The 15,492-nt window shown below is 47.9% G+C and overlaps 4 protein-coding genes across 4 annotated transcripts in view; 2 read left to right on the top strand and 2 right to left on the bottom strand.

Annotated features, from left to right (window-relative positions):
• Positions 1-453: 453 nt before the first annotated feature.
• Positions 454-4,002, top strand: etaa1a (ETAA1 activator of ATR kinase a). The gene is made up of 6 exons (XM_061083564.1): positions 454-666; positions 761-871; positions 959-1,026; positions 1,112-1,224; positions 1,713-2,896; positions 3,006-4,002. Exons 1-6 carry the CDS (start codon positions 504-506, stop codon positions 3,110-3,112), a joined length of 1,746 nt encoding a protein of 581 aa, XP_060939547.1. The 5' UTR covers positions 454-503; the 3' UTR covers positions 3,113-4,002.
• Positions 4,003-6,384: 2,382 nt separating this feature from the next.
• cnrip1a (cannabinoid receptor interacting protein 1a) lies at positions 6,385-9,285 on the bottom strand. The gene is made up of 3 exons (XM_061093487.1): positions 9,075-9,285; positions 6,924-7,068; positions 6,385-6,812 (listed from the first exon to the last, which is right to left on the bottom strand). The coding sequence occupies exons 1-3, from the start codon at positions 9,251-9,253 to the stop codon at positions 6,648-6,650; spliced, it is 489 nt and encodes a 162-aa protein (XP_060949470.1). The 5' UTR covers positions 9,254-9,285; the 3' UTR covers positions 6,385-6,647.
• A 1,301-nt stretch (positions 9,286-10,586) lies between these two features.
• LOC133024776 (F-box only protein 48) lies at positions 10,587-13,471 on the bottom strand. Its single transcript, XM_061091951.1, has 3 exons — positions 13,416-13,471; positions 11,817-12,142; positions 10,587-10,982 (listed from the first exon to the last, which is right to left on the bottom strand). Exons 2-3 carry the CDS (start codon positions 12,114-12,116, stop codon positions 10,821-10,823), a joined length of 462 nt encoding a protein of 153 aa, XP_060947934.1. The 5' UTR covers positions 12,117-12,142; positions 13,416-13,471; the 3' UTR covers positions 10,587-10,820.
• A 455-nt stretch (positions 13,472-13,926) lies between these two features.
• The window catches only part of aplf (aprataxin and PNKP like factor), an 8,794-nt gene continuing 7,228 nt past the window's right edge, over positions 13,927-15,492 (top strand). The window contains exons 1-2 of the mRNA XM_061090613.1: positions 13,927-14,136; positions 14,838-14,909. Coding sequence (XP_060946596.1) covers positions 14,044-14,136; positions 14,838-14,909 — 165 coding nt within the window. The 5' untranslated portion in view covers positions 13,927-14,043. The remainder of the gene's footprint in view (positions 14,137-14,837; positions 14,910-15,492) is intronic.

Genomic DNA, 15,492 nt, shown 5'->3' with positions numbered 1-15,492 from the left:
CGCCTGAACCTTTCATCCAGAACTTTTCTTTTTATTCAGATCTGCTTTGTATTGTTCAGTTTCACAAATTACACAAGAGAAATAGACATCACATTTTGTTTGGGTCCTCGTCTATTTGCTGTAAAGTCATAAAAAATTAAACCTTTGTTTACGTCCTGTTATATAAAAACAATCTTTGCAACAAACTTGATATAATTTTTACAGATACTCGATCACTGCCACTCTGTATTTAATTATAATCTTTATTTGAATTAGTTGTATATATTTGTGCTTTTGTGTTTGGGCTGATTTGTTGATAAATAAAGGAAGGGAGAACATCACCTGAAGGGGGCAGTGGTGAGTCACTGTGGAGGTGAGCGGCGCCAAAGCTCCAGAGAAGAAGAAGAAGAAGAAGAAGAAGAAGAAGAAGAAGAAGAAGAAGAAGAAGAAGAAGAAGATGATGATGATGATGGCGGGAGGTTTGAAAGCTGCTCCGTCGAGCGGATGAACCGTCACCGGATCTTATGAACGTGTTCCGGGATCGAACCCTCCTCCGCTGCGGGACCATGAGCCCCGGGCCCGGGCTGGCAGGCGGCCGGCCCGCACGGAGCTCCAGCCGGCTGAGGCGGAGCTGCCGAGCCGCTCAGAGAGCAGCGGATCCCGGGTCGGATCCCTCGCGCACTCCCGGTGAGAACACGTCCACACACCCGCTGCACGGTGCTGACCTCTGACCTCTGACCTCACTGGACCCAGGTCAATCTGTCTGTTTCCTCTCGTGCAGATCTGAAGACGCCGACCAGAAGCTGCAGGTCCGGAGGATCTCCTCACAACGAGTCCGACCTCCAGCAGGACATCATCTGGGACGCCACGTCTCCATCTCCCAGCAGACTCAGTAAAGTGTCTTCATGTCACTAACAGACCTGAGAGAACCAGATCCTCCCTGAGGTTCCACCTCAACGTTCCTGTTGTGTGTCTGCAGGTAAACGAGGGAGAAGACCTCCTGGAGGCGTGAACATCTCAGACATCGTCAGCAGGATCGCTCCAGAGGTCAGAAACACAACGAAGCCCAAACACTCAACTCCATCAGACCCAGTCTTCATGTCTCCTCGTGTTGTCTCTTGTGTCCGTGAAGCGCGGCAGACCAGAGGTCACCGAGCCGCGGCTGCAGCAGTGGATCGGAGACAGCGCCATCATCCCCTGCACCCCCGAGGTTCAAGTCCCCAAACACAAGAAGAAGTCCCCGAGGTGGGTTCAGAACCGGCACAGCTCATCACCCGCTGAACTAGAGTCCAAACATGTTCCTCACGCGTTCCTCACATGTTTCTAACATGTTCATCACGTGTTCCTCACGTGTTCCTAACATGTTCCTCACGTGTTCCTCACGTGTTCCTGACTTCTGGTCAGCCTCCTGGTAAAACATCTGTAACATGTCAGAGTCCATGTGAGGAACCAGCAGGACGATGTGTGGAAGCTTCTCAGAGAGCGAGTGGACGTGTGGACGAGGTTTCTAACACGTGACGTGAAACCTGAAGAACACAAAGATCTCAGGATGAAGAAGAGGAGCCGGACACGTAGAAGAACTTAGAAACACGAGGAGGTTCCAGATCTGAACGGGTCGGACCCGACAACCTGCGGCTGCTTCACAGACACTAACTACACAACTTGTCTCACACAGTTCATGTGTGGAAACGGCTTCTGATTAATAGACCAGTAATTGTTTTATTCTTCCTCAGGTCCAACGGCGTGGACGAGCTGCTGAAGTTGGCCAAACAGTTTGACTTCAACATGTTCCGTCAGGACGAAGAAGAAGTGGAGGACCTGCACCAGCAGAGTCTGGAGCTCCTGTCTGAGGACCTCTTGGACTTTGAGGACGACGACCAGGAGGATTTGAAACCTTTGCTTCACAGACACGTTCTCCTGGACCAGCACACGGAGCACGATGTGGATCAGCTGTCGCCTGCTCAGACGTCACAAGTTGAACCTGCTCACGTTTTATCTTCCAAAGAGGCTTCTGGGAAATCTGCGGCCGTTTCCCCCACGGACGGTCACGGGGGGGCAGCGCGCGATGAGTTCGAGGACGACTGGGAAAACGACGACTTGTTAATTGATTCACTGGTTTTGGAGATGACAGAAAATCCACAGAAGTTCACGGATCCGATTCACAGCTCAACACAGAGAGCGAACCCTCACGTCTCTGTGAAGAGGATCCAGACGGGGACAGACTCCAAACCAGCAGGCGAGGACGCTCGGAGACGGTTTCCCTGTTGGTCAGATCAGTCTCAGTCTCAGTCTCTCGGACAAACGTCAAACTCAGAACCACAGAAGTCCTGGTTTGACCCGAGTGTTTTCAGCTCGTCGGCCTCGAACGCAGCTCCGAGAACAACCGCTCCGAGTCTCCAGAAGAAACCCGCCGTGCTGTCGTCCCTCGTGGCGCCCGCGGGCGTCTCGGACGTCCTGGACGAGGACCTGGACGAGGACCTGGACGCCTTCTTCTTATCCGACCCGGTTTGGGACGATCCGGCTGACGACGACCTGCTGTGTGAAATGTGTGAGGACCTGGAGAACCAGATCCAGAGCTCGGACAACATGTCCGCCAAACAGACTCCTCCTATCCGTCAGCCGTCGAGCAGGAGAGCGGCGCTGCAGCCGTCCATCCGGACCTGGGACAACAGGCAGCCAGCCAATCAGCAGCCAGCTCTCCAGACGGGTCGCACGCTGGCTGCCGTCCCGTCCTCTAACCTCACTGCAGGCGTTCGGGTGAAGGAGTCGTTCAGGTGCCCCTCGGGGTCCGGGAGCCTCAGCACAGCGGCGAGCAGCCGGCTTCAATCAGCTGCTGCGGCGCCGCCGCGTCACGCCAACAAAGAGCAGTTCACCTTCAAGAAGCCAAACCACCCGGTGACCTCTGCACCCGGCCAAGGTGAGAGCTGCAGCTGTGAACTCACCGTGCAGCAACACGGGCTTTTAGAAGGAAGTTGTGGGGCGGAGCCTCTGCACTGTTTGACCTGCTTCCTGTTTCTCTTCCTCAGCTGGGGGTAGATGTTCGGCAGCAGAGATCGAGCTGAAGAAGCTGCGGGCGATGGAGAAAAGACGACAGCGACTGAACGCCGCTCAGAGCCTGGGAGCGCCGACGTGACATCACAGCGCCGACGTGACATCACAGCTCTGACGTGACATCACAGCTCTGACGTGACATCACAGCTCTGACGTGACATCACAGCTCTGACGTGACATCACAGCTCTGACGTGACATCACAGCTCCGACGTGACATCACAGCTCCGACGTGACATCACAGCTCCGACGTGACATCACAGCGCCGACGTGACATCACAGCTCTGACGTGACATCACAGCTCCGACGTGACATCACAGCTCAGAATACAGATTTGTTCTTCTACAGATTCTCTAAAACTCTAATTTCATGATTCTTTTCTGTCATTTATTTTTGGAATCACAACATTTTGTTTAAAGAAAACTTTAACTTTTGTCTGTGTTAAGATTCGTTTTCACTAGTGCTCATTATGATGAGGACATCATTGAACTGCATAGTTAGCTTAGCATTAAGACTGGGCGCAGGGGAAGCCGTTAGCCTCGCTCTGTCTGTTAAGTTTATCGTGTTGTGTTGATTCCAAACACAAACTGAACCTTGTGGATTCAGGTTCAGTTTGAATAATTTCTGCTCAGCGACTTGAGCCGGAGCCGGAACACGTTGACACCAAACCTGAGAATCACACGGTGACGTCACGGCAGCAGGTCTACGTGAAACCCACAGGACGTTTGTTTCTGCAGAGAAGAAGAAACCAGACAGACTCAGAAATGAAGGCTAAGCTAAGCTAGGCTAAGTTAAGCTAATGAAACTGCCGACTGATGCTGAAGGAATCGACGAATCACACGATCAGCAGATCTTGGATGGTTTGGACTTCTTTAGTTGTACATTTACACTCGTGAAGAAATCATTTTATCTTTAGGTCTTAAACACTCACATGAAACAGTCAAGAATATTTTAAAAGATTCATTTTAAATAAAGAAAAGTTCCATGAATAATGTGTCTTTGTTTTTTATACGTTTAGAAGTTGAGCACTGATGGAGCCCCCCCCCCATGTCCTCATGTGTAACCACATGTGTCTCATCGGGCTCTAACATGTTGACACATCCTGATGCTCAGATTGAGTCTGAACATCGTTCACATACTGAAACACTGGATTCACTTTCTAGGATCTTTTCTATTAATTAGACATTTCCTCATTAAACATCCTTTTAATTCATTTAAATGTTTAACACGTTTCATTTCCAAGACGTTTTCTAAATCTTTTGTTAAACATGAATATCATGAACAGATTCATGAATGTAACACAGCACAGTTTGTAACCATGGACTGAATGGAGATGGACAGGATCGCCCCCTGGTGGCTGCAGCGCAGGTCAGCACCGCCTCCTCCATGCTGTCTCATGTGTTCATGTTTCTGATAACTTTCCTTTGGATGTTCAGTGATGATATAGATATGATTTAGATATGAGTTGTATTATATTAGCGTGGCATCGAATGATATTCAGTGAGATAAAAAAGCTAAAAGCCAAAGTTTTAACTGTTTATTAATACTTTCATTAAAGGTGTAGTACACAGAGCACTTTCTAATGTCTGTGGACGTGTTACTACGGTGATAATAATGTTCACATTGTTCCTGAGCAACTGGGACTTCATTAGCTTGTGTTATTCGAGTGTGACGTTATCCCGAGGTCCGAGCGGGAGAACCAGTTGCAGCTCAGCACTCAGAGGACACGCCCCCTCTACCAGTGAAACAATGAAATACTCACGTGAACAATAAAAACTGCAACGTTGCTGTTGGTTGTGTTTACTGGTTTATTCACCGAGACACGTTACACTCTTCACTAACGTAACACAACCGCAAAGTTCAAGCACTGAGACGTCGAAACAGAAACACACTGATCATTTGGCAAAATGAATCCAGTCACACACGTCAAAATAAAACCAACAAACACAAAAGCAGTTACAGCACAAAGGTAACAAAGTGAAATGAAGCATCAGCTACACATTCATTTAACCACAAGCTAACGTTAGCATTCAACTAACTTCATAGCTAACGTTAGCATTCAACTAACTTCATAGCTAACGTTAGCATTCAACTAACTTCATAGCTAACGTGAGCAATCAACCACTTTGTCGCTAACTGGAATCAAGATATTAATATATATATATGCCGAATCTGATGCTAAAGTAGAAAAAACTGTTGTGTTGCAGTAAACTGTTTGAACATAATGTTTTTGTTTTGTTTTGTTTGTTTTGAATGTTTTTAAAACTAAATTCCCTTGTGTCTTTTCCCTCGGCTTCAGAAACGTTATGTAACATGAAGCTTCAGCTCTTATTATTCAGAACACAAATTTAATTCTGGAACAGTTTTTAATAAATGTGTGCAGGAGGTGCGTCGTTAAAATGAAACCTCTTTTGTTATCGTATCATGTAACAGTGTTGAACACAAATGTTGGTTGAATTTGAATGTTAGCCAAGAAGTCGTTGAATGCTAACATTAGCTGTGTGGTTTTGAATCTGAGATTATCGAAAAAACATGAAGCTAAATATTCAGGAGGAAAAAACTCAAACTGTGCGTTAGTGTTTTTATCCATTTAATAAAAAGGAAACCTATCCAGTACGATTCTGTACACACTGACACAGCGTCTCTCTCAGACACAGTTAATAAATAAAGTTAAATACGTCTTCCACCCGCAGGTGTCGTACATCCAGCTAACACCATGCTAGCTGTGCTCAGTCCCCCCCGACGTGCGCTGGGGTAACTGGAGTTATAGAGGAGTCGTTCTCACGATTCTTTTTCACTAAAGGAGAAACTGGGTCATTTTGAGGATTACACTCATTCATTCTGTTGGACGGACGAAGATCAAGTCTTGTTATCCAACACAACAACAGTGGTTAGCCTAGCCTAGCTTAGCACCAACACTGGAAGCAGGGGAACTATTTTCCCATTTAGCTGAATCAAAGATGAACAAACTACAAGTCTGATTAACTGACTACATCTGAACTAGACCTGTGAAGTGGCGGCGTGGTGGTTAGCATCAGCTAGCGTCAGAACCGGCTCTGCTCCGAGGAACCCTCACACCCGATGTTTGAATGAGGTTCTGCAGCTCCGACGTGTGAGAAGGATTTGACTGATTCCCTGACTCCAGCTGAACTAAGCTCCTCCTGTTTCTGTGAAGATACACAGACTTGAAATCATTCAAAGCTTTGGGAAGATGGCCGATAAGCTCATGTGACTAAATGTATAGTTTAATAAAACTATGACTAAACTTAAGATGCCTGATCAGTGCGATGTGGAGACAGATTTAAAGGTGAAGGACATGACCCCTCCCTGACCCTCCCCCTTGTCTGTCCCTCTGGTTTCCTGGGTGGACTCCACTTTGACCCTTTGAGTATAACTGATGGTTTTCAAACTGTTCTCATTTAGCTGTGAAGCTGCCAGAACCAACAAAGATTCTAAATGAAATAAAAACATTTTGAAAACCTCCGACAGATGCTACAGATATTTTCTCCCATTAATCATAAAACAATACAGATACCAGCGGTGTCCTTTGACTGATGCTGAGGTTGGACCCAGCTGGTCCACGTCCTGCGGCTGGTGTTCGCTGGGGGGACGGACGCACTCAGTTGAACGTCTCCTTGTTGATCCACATTAGGGTCCGTGTCTCGTTGGGCTTGCACTCGTACTCGATGTTGCTGAACTTGTTCCCGAACTGGCAGTGCTCCCTCTTGTAGTAGTTGTAGTACTTAGCCTGCCAGACGGTCTCGAATGTCCCCGCCTTGTTGAACTGGACAGACAGAGACGGCGTCACCAACACGGACCAGCGGCTTCTCATTTCATACTTAAACTACAAACGGCCTCTATCTGGTGCCTCCTGAAGGTGGCGCTGCTGTCTCACCTCGATGCTGACCTGGACAGGCTGCCGGTCTCCGCTCTTCGTGTGCGGGACGCCCTCCGTGTCGTACTTCCCGTGATACACCACCGAGTCCTGGTCCCTGGACTGCTGCTCCAGAGGGAAGACCACGCCTCCGATGTTCATGTTGCTGTGAGGAGGAAGAGAAGCATCGGTTCAACGAGGGGGACCGAGGCTTTGTGTTTGAGGTCAAAGGTCACGACCTGCCCTGAACCTCCCCCGTTTAAACTGGGTGGGACTGGGTCTGACGTTCAGACTGGGACCTCTAATGGGACTGACTGCAGAACCCAGAACCAGAACCTGAGAGAAGACACTTCACATCCAGGTTTCCAGTTCAGATCCAGAGTCACGACACATGACGATGTCGTGACTCGGTCTGCGATCACACGTACGACACATGACGATGTAGTGACTCGGTCTGCGATCACACGTACGACACATGACGATGTCGTGACTCGGTCTGCGATCACACGTACGACACATGACGATGTCGTGACTCAGTCTGCGATCACACGTACGACACATGACGATGTCGTGACTCGGTCTGCGATCACACGTACGACACATGACGATGTCGTGACTCAGTCTACGATCACACGTACGACACATGACGATGTCGTGACTCAGTCTGCGATCACACGTACGACACATGACGATGTCGTGACTCGGTCTGCGATCACACGTACGACACATGACGACTTCACTACATCCTTTACTTAATGTAACGATAATTATCAAGGAGACAGCGCCCCCTGGCACCTGAACGTTCTCCTGCTCCTTCTTCAGATCCGAATCATAAAGTCAGGAACGTTTTCGGGACCAAATGTCGGGAGATTCTAGAATCTTTCTTTAAGTTATTTTAATAATTCACGACCATCTTTTTAAAAAAAATCGTAATTTGAGTTTCAAATGTTTTAAGCAGCTGGACCACGCCCCCTCCACCTGAGGTCATGGGGGGGGGGGCAGTTACACATGATTCATTCATCATGGAGGAGGAGGAGAGGAGGAAGAGGGTGAGAGAAAAGGGGGAGGAGGGGGGAGGAAGAGAGGAGTAGAGGAGAGGGGGAGGAAGAGGAGAAGAGGAAGAGGAGGTTTCATTCCCTGACCTACTCTTCTTTAAACGAGGAGAGGAGGGGATGAAGAGGAAGAGGAGGAGAGGAAGAGGAGAGGGAAGAGGAGAGGGAAGAGGAAGATGAAGAGGAGGAGGAGAGAGGAAGATGAAGAGGAAGAGGAAGAGGAAGAGGAGAGACGGTAGAGGAGAAGAGGAGGAAGAGGAAGAGGAAGAGGAAGAGGAAGAGGAAGAGGAAGAGGAGAAGAGGAGAAGAGGAAGAGGAGGAGGAAGAGGAAGAGGAAGAGGAAGAGGAAGAGGAAGAGGAAGAGGAAGATGAAGATGAAGAGGAAGAGGAAGAGGAGAAGAGGAAGAGGAAGAGGAAGAGGAGGAGGAGGAGGAGGAGGAGGAAGATGAAGAGGAGAAGAGGAAGAGGAGGAGAGAGGAGAAGAGGAAGAGGAAGAGGAAGAGGAAGAGGAAGAGGAAGAGGAAGAGGAAGAGGAAGAGGAAGAGGAAGATGAAGAGGAGAAGAAGGAGGAGGAGGAAGATGAAGAGGAAGAGGAGAAGAGGAAGATGAAGAGGAAGAGGAAGAGGAAGAGGAAGAGGAAGAGGAGAGACGGTAGAGGAGAAGAGGAGGAAGAGGAAGAGGAAGATGAAGAGGAGAAGAGGAAGAGGAGGAGGAGTAGGAAGAGGAAGAGGAAGAGGAAGATGAAGATGAAGATGAAGAGGAAGAGGAAGAGGAAGAGGAGAAGAGGAAGAGGAGGAGGAGGAGGAGGAGGAGGAGGAGGAAGATGAAGAGGAGAAGAGGAAGAGGAGGAGAGAGGAGAAGAGGAAGAGGAAGAGGAAGAGGAAGAGGAGGAGGAAAATGAAGAGGAGAAGAAGGAGGAGGAGGAAGAGGAAGAGGAAGAGGAAGAGGAGAAGAGGAAGAGGAAGATGAAGAGGAAGAGGAGAGACGGTAGAGGAGAAGAGGAGGAGGAGGAAGAGGAAGATGAAGAGGAGGAGGAAGAGGAGGAGGAAGAGGAGGAGGAGGAAGATGAAGAGGAGAAGAGGAAGAGGAGAAGAGGAAGAGGAGGCCTCCTGGTTCTTACGTGGCCTCCACGGTCCCGGGCTTCAGCTCCACCTGGATCTTGTACTTGGAGCCCGTGAGCAGTTTGATGGTTCGGCTTTGACCGAAGCGGCTTCCGTCCACCTTGAAGAACACGGCTCCGTCGTTGGGCTGGATCTTCAGCGCGATGGCGAGGTGGATCAGCGGGGGAACGTCGTCCATCGTCCCGGGTCGAGTCCGTCCGGCCTGTGGATGCTGAGGGGACCAGTGTCGAGCTGGGGGAGCACGCTTCCGGTTGTCAAAATAAAAGCGGAAGCTCTGCGGGGCTTTTCAGAATAAGATACGTCCTCAGGTTTATTCTGGTTCAAGGGATTTGATTTCTCTGCTCGTCGAGGAGACATCATGTATGTTGGGACCTGGCGGTTAGGGCCAGCATATTCAAATGTTCATGAACTATTTAAATGGGAAAAAAATATTTTCTAGACATTTTACTAGTGGGCTGCAGGAAAAGTCCAGTGACTCAGATACAGGACCTCCAGAACACGTCAGGATCACGTCAGGAACGTGTAAGGAACACGTCAGGAACATGTAAGGAACACGTCAGGAACATGTAAGGAACACATCAGGAACATGTAAGGAACACACCAGGAACATGTTAGGAACATGTCAGGAACATGTTAGGAACACATCAGGAACATGTTAGGAACACGCCAGGAACATGTTAGGAACACATCAGGAACATGTAAGGAACACGCCAGGAACATGTTAGGAACACATCAGGAACATGTTAGGAACACGTCAGGAACATGTAAGGAACACATCAGGAACATGTAAGGAACACATCAGGAACATGTTAGGAACATGTCAGGAACATGTTAGGAACACATCAGGAACATGTAAGGAACACGCCAGGAACATGTTAGGAACACATCAGGAACATGTTAGGAACACGTCAGGAACATGTTAGGAACACGTCAGGAACATGTTAGGAACACATCAGGAACATGTTAGGAACACATCAGGAACATGTTAGGAACACATCAGGAACATGTAAGGAACGCGTCAGGAACATGTTAGGAACACATCAGGAACATGTAAGGAACACGTCAGGAACATGTTAGGAACACGTCAGGAACATGTTAGGAACACATCAGGAACATGTTAGGAACACGTCAGGAACATGTTAGGAACACATCAGGAACATGTAAGGAACACGTCAGGAACATGTTAGGAACACATCAGGAACATGTAAGGAACACGTCAGGAACATGTTAGGAACACGTCAGGAACATGTTAGGAACACATCAGGAACATGTAAGGAACACGTCAGGAACATGTTAGGAACACATCAGGAACATGTAAGGAACACGTCAGGAACATGTTAGGAACACGTCAGGAACATGTAAGGAACACGCCAGGAACATGTTAGGAACACGTCAGGAACATGTTAGGAACACGTCAGGAACGTGTGAGACTTCAGTTCATATAGAAAGATGTTCCAGTGTAACAAACTCAAGAACTTTACCAAAAACAACTTCATTAATAATCTGCATCATGAGTTTCCCAAAGATGAGATTTATTACATATTTACATCAAAGCAATGAAACAGCAGAAGAAACAATTCACAAATTAAGTTTCTGTTCCATTTGATTCATTCTCTTTCCACATGATTCTTTTTCTTAAAAAAGTAAAAAAAACACGTCCAGCTGTTTGTCTGATAAAAAATACAAAATATACAAAGAAGCTGCTCTGATCTCCTGGAGTCTCGTGGTGCGCTCCTCAGGAAACATCATCTGTCTAGCTCCGCCTCCAGGATCTCCCCCCACGTCTCGGCGTCCAGCGGCGCCATCCTCCTGCCGCTCAGCTCCTCCGCTGACCTCACGTGACTGTACCTTCCTCTCAGCCAATCGCTCTTCACGCAGCTGCGAGTGTAGTTCCTCTCCAGCGTCACCTGCAGAGAGGAAGCCGCAGCCAATCAGAGGACAGGACGGACATTCTCATCTCTTTATAGATAGGAACATTTTTAATGAAAATTGCTTTATTTTTGAAGGAATTGTACTTTGTTGATTCTTGTTGTTCTGGGTTTGTTCCCTCGGGGTTAAACACACTTATTGTAAGTCGCTCTGGATCAAAGCGTCAGCTAAATGAAATGTAAAGAGCTCAAAATGTCTGAGAACATTCCTCAAGTCTCTTTGGCGTCATGTTGGACCGTGACCATGTTTCTGATGGTCACCCGCTGGAGAAGGATCTCTCTGAGAGAAGGTAACACAGGAGGAGCTTTGAAGGACATGAGGACACATCGGGACAGTGTCCAGCTCCTCAGGAAGCTGCAGAGCCTCAAACCAGCTGCTCCTCCTCCGGCCGCTCAGCGCCACTGACACCAACGCCAAGAACCATGATGCATTATTTATATATAATAATTATTCAGTTTTTAATTATTTCTAAAAACTTCACCAGATAATATCTTTGTAAGTCAATGAGAACAAAGTTTAAAGACTATTATATTTATCTTTATACATCTGGTTTTTGACATTGTCCACCACCCGTCCACCACCCGTCCACCACCCGTCCACCACCCGTCCACCACCCGTCCACCACCCGTCCACCCCCCGTCCACCACCCGTCCACCAACCGTCCACCACCCGTCCACCAACCGTCCACCACCGTCCACCACCCGTCCACCAACCGTCCACCACCCGTCCACCACCCGTCCACCAACCGTCCACCACCCGTCCACCACCCGTCCACCACCCGTCCACCACCCGTCCACCACCCGTCCACCAACCTTCCAGGACAGCCCGTGTCTCCGGTCCCGGTCCACCTCCCTCTGGCAGACGGCTCGGACCAGCAGACACTGAGTCCTCCACAGCTGCTCGCTGTCCTCGATGAGGCGGTGCCACAGTTTGCAGGCGCACGCCGCGCTGCACAGACTCTCCGGGTCCAGCTCGCCGAAGATCCTCACGCTCATCTCCGTTGGCAGAGATTCTGCAAAGTTCTGAGGCTCGGTCCTCTTGGTGGACGCCAGAGACGGTCCTCTTCCACTGAGGTGGACCACGGAGGACGTCCTCGTGGGCTCATGCTGCATGATAGAGTCCAACAGTCTGAAACCACCTGAGGTCAGAGGAGACAAATATGTGATGAGACAGAGACAGGTCCTGTCCTGGTGACAGCAGGACATCAGAGACAGGTTCATGGACAGACAACCTGTCTTCTGCTAACAGTGTCCCGCTGTCTCTTACTAACAGTGTCTCTTGCTAACAGTGTCTCATGCTAACAGTGTCTCATGCTAACAGTGTCTCATGCTAACAGTGTCTCTTGCTAACAGTGTCTCTTACTAACAACATCTCATGCTAACAGTGTCTCTTACTAACAGTGTCTCTTACTAACAGTGTCTCTCTGTCTCTTACTAACAGTGTCTCATGCTAACAGTGTCTCTTACTAACAGTGTCTCATGCTAACAGTGTCTCATGCTAACAGTGTCTCTTACTAACAGTGTCTCTTACTAACAGTGTCTCTTACTAACAGTGTCTCTCTGTCTCTTACTAACAGTGTCTCTTACTAACAGTGTCTCTCTGTCTCTTACTAACAGTGTCTCTTACTAACAGTGTCTCTTACTAACAGTGTCTCTTGCTAACAGTGTCTCTTGCTAACAGTGTCTCTTACTAACAACATCTCATGCTAACAGTGTCTCTTACTAACAGTGTCTCTTACTAACAGTGTCTCTCTGTCTCTTACTAACAGTGTCTCATGCTAACAGTGTCTCTTACTAACAGTGTCTCATGCTAACAGTGTCTCATGCTAACAGTGTCTCTTACTAACAGTGTCTCTTACTAACAGTGTCTCTTACTAACAGTGTCTCTCTGTCTCTTACTAACAGTGTCTCTTACTAACAGTGTCTCTCTGTCTCTTACTAACAGTGTCTCATGCTAACAGTGTCTCATGCTAACAGTGTCTCTTGCTAACAGTGTCTCATGCTAACAGTGTCTCTTGCTAACAACATCTCATGCTAACAGTGTCTCTTACTAACAGTGTCTCTTACTAACAGTGTCTCTTGCTAACAGTGTCTCATGCTAACAGTGTCTCATGCTAACAGTGTCTCTTACTAACAGTGTCTCTTGCTAACAGTGTCTCTTTCTAACAGTGTCTCTTACTAACAGTGTCTCATGCTAACAGTGTCTCTTGCTAACAGTGTCTCTTACTAACAGTGTCTCTTACTAACAGTGTCTCTTACTAACAGTGTCTCATGCTAACAGTGTCTCTTGCTAACAGTGTCTCTTGCTAACAGTGTATCGTGCTAACAGTGTCTCTTACTAACAGTGTCTCATGCTAACAGTGTCTCTTGCTAACAGTGTCCCGGTGTCTCATGCTAACAGTGTCCTCTCACCGTGACTTGTCCCCTCGGTGTCTGACAGCTGAAGGTTTAAATGTCTCAACGGTTGTTTACACACGTCACCGGGTGAAACACGCATGCGCAGAGGGCGACACCCAGCAATGCAAAAACACTTTAACGTTTTGTCTTATATAAAATCAGTAAAGTGTATCTATGCACATCGCTGCTACACATTTAAAACACACAACAATATTTAGCTAATAAACAATAACATTTTAAATAATCAGAATGAGTTTCTGTGTGTAAAAGTCGTTTCCTGTTTATTAAGTGTTTGTTTAATTATAGAATGTAATATAGCTAGTCATCTATAACCTCACCTGAGATTTAGTTATTAACGCAAATATCTACTTCATTAAAAATAAACATTTAATAGGAAGTGATTCAGGCGGAGTTTGGTGAATCTGCGGATGTGAATCTACAGGACAGCGCCACGCCTGCTTTCTGCTCCAGTGCGCATGCGCTGCTGCGTCCCGGAAGTGCTGGTGCTGCCGGAGGAGTGTGTTTGTTTGTTTGTTTGGTTGTTAGTTTGTAGTTTTCTAACCAGCGCCTCCAGTGACCCAGTGACCCGGTGACCCTGTGACCCGGTGACCCTGTGACCCTGTGACCCGGGCTGAGCTGACCCATGTCCGGCTTCGACCTGGTCCCGCTGGACGGCGGGGCCCCGGTGCACCTGCCGCCGGGGGAGACGGTGCTGGGCAGGGGCCCCCTGCTGGGAGTGAGTGTTCAACTGCAGGTCAAAGGTCACCTGACCTACCGGAGTGTGGCCGGATTAACCCTGGTCAACGTCACTGTTGTTTATTTGTTTAACACTTTAAAAAACACTTGTTGACCAAAGTGCTTCACAAGACAAACATCATGGTGCAAGTAGAACGACTGTTGTTTAATTCAAATAAGATCTGAGATAAATCAGATCAGCTGAGATGAAAGGTACTCTGGGACCACAGGTGTGTTAGTGGTGATTTAAAGTGTGTTAGAGACGGAGCAGACCTCATGGAGTGGAAGGTTCCTCTGGGGAGGAGCCTGGTGTGAGGAGCAGTTGAGTGATTGATCTCAACCCTTGAAGGACCCGGGTCCAATTTACTGTGGACAGGAACATGTCAGTAGCATGTCAGGAACATGTCAGGAACATGTGAGGAACACGTCAGGAACACGTCAGGAACACGTCAGTAGCATGTGAGGAACATGTGAGGAACACATCAGGAACATGTCAGGTCTTCAGCTTAAAAAAACAGTCAGTTGACAGAACAATTAAAACAATGTAAATAGCAAAATAATTGCTTTAATTACATTCTAATAAACGTTTTCAAATGAATATTTTGTGTTTATATTTTTCCCAGGACATTGAACATCATTGATATCGCCTGTAACTGATCTTTTCCTCTTCTCCTCCCCTGCCTTGTCCCCTGGTCGTCCCAGGTCAGTGATAAGAGAGTCTCCAGACTTCACGGGCTTCTGCAGAACCTGAGCGGGCGGCTGCAGATCAAACCGGTGAGTTCCCCTCTTCTTCAAAGGAAAAGAACTGAAACCCTCATCACTCGTTCATTCACACTCCTGTGGGCCTTCAGGGAGATTCAGTGCTTTAAGGTCACGTGGACATGTGGAGTCGGGGATTGAACCCCCGGCCTCGGGATGGTTGACCGACGGCCCCCGAGAGAGAAGCCAAAGTGTCTAGATCGCCCCCTGGTGTCTAACTCGATCTGAGATCCACCCTCTTCATGAAGAGTTGCTCCAGGTTCATGAATCAGTTCAGGTTCACAGAGTTTCTCTTTTATTTACATCGTCTGTTTGTGTTCATGAATTAAACTTTAGATTTTATTAACAAGAAGAACCGACTCAGTCCCTGAACAGCTGCTGCTTGGTTTCTGCTGTTTGTCACTTAATCCAACAAAGACATTTCAGTCATAGATCTTAAAGGGACAGTTCCCCATAAGTGAAACTTCTCTCATTATCTACTCGCCACTATGATGCTGGAGGAGGGCTGAAGTGTTGGAGCCACAAAACACTGTTAGCCCACCAGAGTCCACCAGAAGTGGCTAAGCTAGCGGACGCTAGCACGTCTGACAGTCCGTGA

Source organism: Limanda limanda, chromosome 2, assembly GCF_963576545.1.
Source record: "Limanda limanda chromosome 2, fLimLim1.1, whole genome shotgun sequence".
In the NCBI taxonomy this organism is placed as follows: Eukaryota; Metazoa; Chordata; class Actinopteri; order Pleuronectiformes; family Pleuronectidae; genus Limanda; species Limanda limanda.
This window is presented reverse-complemented; position numbering and strand designations above follow the sequence as displayed.